The following is an 8,264-nucleotide window of genomic DNA, read 5'->3' as shown; positions in this document are numbered from 1 at the left end:
ACACTCACACAAACAACTTTTATTGAAACTCAAACAAATATTACAAGAGCACTCTCACTCAAAAATAAGAATTACAACTCACTCTTATAAGACTTTGCTTCTTCAGCCACTTAGAAGCTCTTAATTTTTCTTGATGCTTAAAACTAAAATGGGGAGGGGTATTTATACTACTCAAGAATAATTCTACACCATACAAATAAACTAATTTAAACCATTACAAATTCAACAAATACATATCATCTAACTAAATTGATGTAAGTAATGACATCATTATTTAAATGATGTAAGCAATGACATCTTTACCATGGTTTTCAGAACCGGACCGGTTAGCGAACCGGCCATGCTACCGGTTCATTGGTTCAACCGGTCGAACTGGTCCGACCGGTCGGAAGAACCGGACGACGTCATAATTATTTAAAAAATTAAATAAAAATACCAAAAATATTTAATAAAAATAATTTTTTATATCACAAGTTATATTCAAAGCAAGTCATAACATATATAAATTAAAAACCATAAAATCAAGTGAAACAAAATGATTCAAATTAACAACAACATAATATTTAAGGTAAAACATATTAAATAATAATTATAATTATATAACTATAATTAAAAAATAAATTTGGAGCTTAAAAAATCATAACAAAATGATATTGTTTGGTTTAATTTTTTTTTTAAAAAAATCCCACATGGCTAAGAAATATAGAAGAACATCTCAAAAGTCTAAAAAGTAAAAATATGAAAACAAAACAATCCTACATTGCTAAGAAACATAGAAGAGCATCACAACTAACTTCTATAAATAATAGAGGTAATTTGGCATTCAAAATCATGAAGCCTTTTGGTGAGCATTGAGTGAACTATTTTTTCACTTCAATCAAGCTCGAATTTTAGGCTTCAATTGAGCTTCTATTTTTTTTTCAAGCCTTTTTGAGTTCAAGTTTTAATATTATATTTCGAGTTCGAGTTGAACTTGAAAATTTTTAACTTGTGAGTTTAAGTGGAGTTGAGCTTACTTTTAAAGTTTTCAAGTTCGAGTCAAGCTCAGCAATACTCGAGTTCGACTTGGTCGTTTAACAAACGACGTTTGGTTTAATTTAAAAAAAAAAACAAAATTTCCGGTTTTTCCGGTTTTTTCCGGTTTTCAGCCGGTCCGGTTCTAACGGTTCAGCGGTTCTGACCGGTTCACTAGTAGCGGTTCAACCGGTTTAGATTAAACCGGACTAGGCAACGATTCCCGGTTGAACCGGCCGGTCCGGTCCGGTTTTCAAAACAAAGATCTTTACTTAAATTATGTAAGCAATGACATCAATTTAGTTTGGGTTTGGGTTTAGGCTCCCATAATGGATCAAGTTTATGATCCAACAAGAACAACCTTTTTATGTGTTTTTCTATCTCATTCTTCTCTTCTTTTGTACCATCCCTCCAATTTCTGTTCCAGGGACATCAAGATTCATCCGATTCAAGTCAATCTGCTACACGAGATCCTCTCAAGCGGAATTGCCAGTTTATGCCAACCTTATAAGCAGTACCGTATCTTCAAAGCCATGAATGGCACACCGCTTCTGAGATAGCGTTGCGCCTCCAACTCAATCGATACAATGACAAGCATGACTAGTATCCGTTTCGATCATTCAACTTAGTTCTCCCGTCACCAGATTGCCCTGAAAGGAACATAATTTATTTTTATAAAAATCACAGTACAATTCCTATGAATGGAATCAAGTTGCAATCCATTCATCAGTACACATTACAGATGTTACGGTTAAACCCAAATTTCCGGTTCATTGACACTAAGCAAAAGCTAAAGTGAGTATCTTCAGAAGGAACCCATGATTCATCTGGATTGCTATCAAGAAATGAAGGCCTCTCAGGACCAAGCACTCGTTTCGGCTTATTCTCGTTCTTAAATTGATTTTTGGCCAACAGATCAGGGGTTTCATACAATTCCTCATCATCTGCATGGTATCCTCTAGCGTGCCTCAGCAACAGCGCCACAGCATTCTGCGCAACTTCTTCAGCACCAGCAGAGGATGCCGTAGATTGATCTCAGGCTTTATCATCAGCTTCAGGTTTCTCAACCTGTTTCTGTTTCCTTATAATCAAACCGGAGGCAGCAGTTTCAATTCCTGGCTCCTTAACCTGTGGATTGTCACCACTCCTAAGTACTTGCTTCCTATCTTTGTAGTCAACAAATTCATCAACTTTATGTGTATATACTTCTATTACTTGATTTGACTCTTTAATCTCCTTGTTCTCAACAGCACCAAGCCACTGGGGCTTTGCAACAGTACAGATTGGCTTTTTCCCCTCAGATGTATCCCTAACAATATTTTCTTCTGGTTTCTTTGTTGATTCTGTAGAGACATCTGTGACCCCCTCTTTCTGCATGGGAGAAATTTCTGATTCTGTAGAAATACTAAATTTTTTGGGTTCCTTAGGAGATTGCTTCCGGACAACAGCCACAGGAGGTTTACATTTTTCGGGTGCTGGTACTTGTGCCTTTGTATCCCTTTTCTTAGCAGTTTCTCCTGTTGGGTCTGCGACTTCAACAGGTAGGAGATCCGATCCAACTCAGACTGAAGGACAGAAAGTTCCTTCTGAAGTTTCACCGTCCTATCAAGCACTGATGAAGAAAGAATCAGCCTAGTCAGCTATGTACATTTCACTATTTAATATTTGCCTTTTTAGATAGCTAAGAAAGTAAAAATAAATAGACAAAAATATGACCATATTTATAAAAAAAAAAGAAAATAGCTCAAATGTAACAAAAAATCAAGCTACATATAGATTTAAATTATTCCTTTTTACATTATCCATATGACTCAGCGATTTATTCATTAATTGTTGGGAAATATTTTTGCTTTTGTAAGCTAAGGCTCTTTTTATATTTGCTTTCAAAGGAAAAAGGAAGTAGCAGAAGGTTACGATTAAAAGAAGCCTAAGGAAAAGTACAAATGGACAATGTGCTTAATTATTTCCACCGTCAGCATTCTGCATATTTTATGAACTTGTAGGATTACACACATACACATATCTTAGTTTAAAATTGACTCACCTAGCTGCGATGAAAGCCCAGACATGTAAGCATCAAGTGCATCTCCAGCTCAGTGTCTAAGCCAGTTTCTGATGCCATTTTGTTCTTCTCGATGAATAGCAACTCTTTCTTGTCTTCAATTTCTTTTGTTATGACATCTCTCTTATCAAGAAGACTATCAGCAGTTTCAATAGACTGGGTTTCACCAAATTTTTTCACAGTGGGTTTCTTCTTTGCCCGGTCATAGAAATCATCATCATCACTGAAGAATCAAAAGTCATTGAGCATCAACTGTTTATCTAGCTTCATAAGTCTACTTAACTACAAACCAGATAGACATCCTTCTGATATACTTGAAGAGAAGAAAATTGAGAAAGATAAATGCAACAACATCTAATTACATATTTATTCTGCATGAGTCACTAAAGTAAAACAGTATATAACAAAAATTTGCATGTGTTTCAACAGCTTTCGAAGCAAAGGCAAAATAAAATATCTGGTTTTCTCAAAATGGAAATTACCTTGAGAAGTCTTCATCATCGTCCTCTGGCCTTCCCTTTCGCTTACCCCGAGAAACCTTTCCAGCACGTGCACCAATGCTTTCACGGATACTGTGATTTAGAATCTCTTCCAAACTTTCTAGCTCTTCCAGTATCTACAAAAATTACGAGATTTGTGTCAAAAGTATTCTGACTTCTCTTCATAATCAAACCATATAATAATCCAATAAAAACACATCAGACTCCTATCCACATAACTTTCAACATACCTGTGTCATTCTTTGTTCATTCCTAGCAATCTGAGTTTGCTGGCCTTGTGTCAACGCACCTTGTGAAATGTCTTTGGCTCGTATTGCATCTATCTCTTTCTTCATATGGGCAATCTATATTCAGAGCAACAAGTTGCAATAATAATAATTAAAATAATTAAATAGAAAAGGTACTAACAAGGAATAGATCAGAAAAAGGCATCTCCATGTTGAAAATAAAGATCTAGAAAGAAAGCTTTGACAACTAAAACAAGCAACCCAAATGAGGAAAAGAAATGTGTCACTAAATTCATTTCGCAATAAGTCACAAAGAGAACAAGACTTGCCTTTTCAGTTCTTTTTATTATCTTATCACGGGTTTTCTCCTGCTTCTCTGTAAGCTGTCCTTTGTAGGTTTGCCAAGTCACTTCATCAGCATCATCCTAGATATCCAAACGACATTAATAAGTAGAAAATAAAATTAACAAAACATCTGTTAGTCTTGCATGAAAACAATGTGAAATTAGGTGTGAAAGAAAAATGCACAATATATGTAGCCATCAAGTGAAAATGGCAAGCTCTACCCACCTCTCCCAAAAATGAGCGCGTGCGTGTATATTTTGAGGTAGGATCCGTTGATACTGTAAAATTTCAAGTTTTACATGATTTTTTGGATCGTTAGACGAGAAAAAATAAATGGATGAGATTGAATAGATTTTTACAAAAATTAGAAAGGAAGATGTAGATTATCCTCAAATTTAAAAGCTTTAATCTCAGCCATTAAACTTGGTTAATCCAACCATCCAAAAAATGTATAAAACTTTTTAAATTGTGTAAGTAAATTTTAACTATATAGGTGTCTATATATATATATATATATATATATATAACAAGAGCCTAATGCGTAAAAAGGCATTTGGATAAGCAATCAACACTAATTGCCTGCAGGGAAGGAAATCATCTTCATTACATTCATCTGATTGCCAGCTGATGGAACGAAGTGTCTCCTGAAGAAATACAACAATTGTGCCATCATCCGTATTGGATTCGGATTCTTCTTGGGTTACCGTTTCGGGTTCGGCCGAGGGATTAGGGGTCCGGGAAGGCAGTGGACCCATAGTGGCAGTCATGGTTGCGGGAGAAAGAGACGGCGAGACGAAGGAGAGGTGTTGCAGGAATTTGAGGGTAACGCGGCACAGGGAGCAATGACGAGCGGATCCAAAAATGGGTTACGGGTCAAAAGAATAATTACGAAAAATGAGCGGGTCGGTTTTGGCGAGTTAGTTTTCACATATGTGTGTGTGTGTGTTTTGAATTATCATATATATGTGTTTAAATATATATTCGGTACATAAATTAATAATCATTTCTTAAGGTGTTGTCTGAATATTTTTACTCTCAAATTAATATTTGAGTTAATCATTTTCTTTCAAGTTGACATTTTAGAAAAATTATACTCAAACTAATGCTTGACTTATGCATCTTCTTTCATATTGGCACGTGAAAAAAAGTATTTCAAATTGGTACTTAAAATTTAATTTATTATTTTAATATTTTTATTAACATATTAATTTTTAATGGAATTAAAATATATTCAGTATTATTAACAATAATAAAGTAATTAAAATAAAATTATATTAAAATAAAATATTTTATTAAACAAATAAAAAGTAAAATATTTTTATAAACAATATCCATTAAGTTAAAGTTTAGATCATAAATTTTTAATTCATATTTAATTGTTAAAAAATAAATTTAATCGTTCTCTATATCTTTCCTCTTTTATATTAGTTTTCTTTTATATATTTTTCATCATTAATGAACGATGATATTAATTTTAAATTGATCATTGATCACTGATATTTTTTTTATAATCTAAATTGTGCTACATTTTATGTTAATTAATTTTCCTCTTCTCAAATAATAATTTTTATATAATAGATGTATCAAATAATAACCCTTAACAAAATTAAGGTTTGATGTTAGTTTTAAAAAATAGACTGAACTTGATATTTTTAATTTTCTAGATATATTTCCAGAACAGTTCCAAGAAGGCTAGTAGTCTATTACAATCTGAATACACTGTATTTGCTATTTTACAACTTGATTTAACAATGTTCAAAATCAAGAATTAAGCGTCCATGGGGGCATGATGTATGAACTTCATACACTTCCCTACAATCTAACTTTTATACATTGGAAGGAAAGTTCATCTTATTAGATAGCTTAATCGAACCTCCTTCGAAAACCCGGATTTTCGAATCAGACAGAATGATTCTGCAAAAACCGAGTGTCTTCAAGGACGTCGAGGCCTAAAAAACCTTACTTCCTGCAATCAGAGGAACTGCAACATAGATCATGCCCTATGTCCTGAATTCTTCTTAAAAAGGGCATAGGCGTCGCTGTATATGGCTATCGCGTTCGAGAATACGGCGAGGACGATCATGAAAAGAGCTAAGATCTTGTCTTTCTTTGTTGCTATGAAGTGGTGATCCCTGAAACACCAATGGAAAACGATCAAGACGAATACAAACATAAACAGAACAATATTAGACAAATGAGCAGGCTGATGATGCAGGAGCAAGAGTTCTCAGTAACGTCCACGTAAAATCAAAGACTAACTAACCTAAGAGTGACCGCAGCAGGAAAAATGAACCCGAGACAAACTGCAGCAGTTGCTCCAGTGAACTGGAAAGCATCCCAGATGCTTGGTATGAAATTAGCACCCGAGAAGATAACCACGATGAGTCCGGCCGTAATACAGGCAAACCTCGTATTAGACAGAACTAGAGGCCTTGCAGAAGGGAAGAGAAGGCCGTCCATGTTGAGTCGCAGCGGATAGAAGACGACGGGAAAAACGAGCATTAGGTGAGCAACGTAGCTAAAACGGACAGTATCATTAAGCAGAGAGCTATAAGGGATGCCAAGGTCAGTATCAAAGTTGGCAAGCACATCATCCAATGTTCCGTTACCGAATAGAAGGAACCCGAAAACACTTATCATTATGTAAATGGATGAGCATAAACCCAGTGCTGATCGCACAACCGGTCTTATCTGCGTAGAATCTTCGAGTTCGTTTTCTATGCTGTGAACTGCAAATTTAAGCAGTGGAAAATCAGCCATTCGTGTTATCCCGAACCAATGTACAAGATAAAAAGGAACATTGCTTAAATAAAGAGTATAATATTTCATGAATCAGCTCATACCGTTGTAGTGGCAGATGTATGCAGTGACTAGAACAGGGACAACAGTGAAGAGTTTCCAGAATGAAGTCAAATCGGTGACATCGGGAAGCAATCTAGGCATCATTATAGTTCCACTAATCAGCTTGATAATCGCTATTCCGACCGCAATTACAAGAAACACAACAGCTAGAGCAACTGATAAGGCCGATGTAAATCTTAAGGAATCTGCAAATAGTTTCAAACATGTTTTAATGGAGTCAACATATGATCTAACTAATGATCTACCAAGAACAAGCAAGATAATTCACTGGAATCCAGTAAAGCTAGCACAACAGAAACACTAACCGATCCGCTTGAAGCATGCCAGCGGAGAGAAGATGCCGAGTGTAGTGACGAGAAGGACAAAGGTTCGCCCGTTCCACCAGTGTTCTCCGAACCACCCTTCAAGGACACCAGAATGGTGCACCCCGCTTGATGATGTTCCAGAAAGCACATCACCTTCGCAAAAGAACAACAAACCAACATAAGTTGTAAAGCAAATTCACACATTACCATAATAAACAAATGAACAAGAGAGACAACCAAATATGAAAATTCAGTTGAAGGAATTAAGGCTTTTACCAATAATAATCATGTATACAATGATTTGACCATGTTAACAATCCTCTTTTTACTTACTCCTTTCTATTCTCTTTTTATTTCAAGTCCTCCAATATTGACATTAGCTTCTCAAACACTACATTTTTCGACCCACCACGTCTTTCAACCAAATCCATTACCATCCTTCGCCTGTATATATATTTCTCACCGATGATGGGTTAGCTAATGACTCACAAAGTAAATAATTAATCGATAAATTATCTAATTATATATTTAAAAATAATTATATATAGAAAATATGAGTCAAAATTGTTTTTACGTTTGAAAATATTTTTATTGCAAAGTATGTACGCTTTGATAAAATAAATTCTTCATCAGTATTTTTTATTAAGTCTGATTGAATAACTATAACATTTACTTTTGTGAGGCTTTTTAAAAATATACATATAATTTTGGATATTTGCTTTTGACACTATACGAAGAAAAGGTTTGAGAGTAAATTACTCGTGAAAAAGGTTGAAGCATCTTGCGGTATCCAAAATTGATAATATTATTAAAATATTATATTGATTTGACTTTTTTAAAATTTGAATGTAAATTTTATGACGTCTTTCTATCACAAATAGTTAATGAGTTATCATCATGCGAGTTAGTAAATCATCTTGTCAACTATCATAGTAAAATGATATTGTTC

General features: G+C 34.6%; 1 protein-coding gene and 1 pseudogene across 1 annotated transcript; both read right to left on the bottom strand.

The window, feature by feature from the left end:
- Positions 1 to 1,519: 1,519 nt before the first annotated feature.
- On the bottom strand, positions 1,520 to 4,915 carry LOC120126824 (annotated as a pseudogene).
- Positions 4,916 to 5,844: 929 nt separating this feature from the next.
- LOC120126823 (amino acid transporter AVT6A-like) lies at positions 5,845 to 7,625 on the bottom strand (the record flags this gene model as incomplete). The annotated part of the gene is made up of 5 exons (XM_039144899.1): positions 5,845 to 6,280; positions 6,412 to 6,877; positions 6,992 to 7,195; positions 7,316 to 7,468; positions 7,592 to 7,625. Coding segments are annotated over 5 exons (996 nt in total), but the record flags the coding sequence as incomplete, so codon positions are not given.
- Between the last annotated feature and the right edge of the window lie 639 nt (positions 7,626 to 8,264).

The sequence above is a fragment of the Hibiscus syriacus genome, unplaced genomic scaffold (assembly GCF_006381635.1).
Source record: "Hibiscus syriacus cultivar Baekdansim isolate YM2019G1 unplaced genomic scaffold, ASM638163v2 tig00110462_pilon, whole genome shotgun sequence".
NCBI lineage: Eukaryota > Viridiplantae > Streptophyta > Magnoliopsida > Malvales > Malvaceae > Hibiscus > Hibiscus syriacus.
The sequence above is the reverse complement of the archived record's forward strand: the minus strand, read 5'-3'. Positions and strand labels throughout refer to the sequence as shown.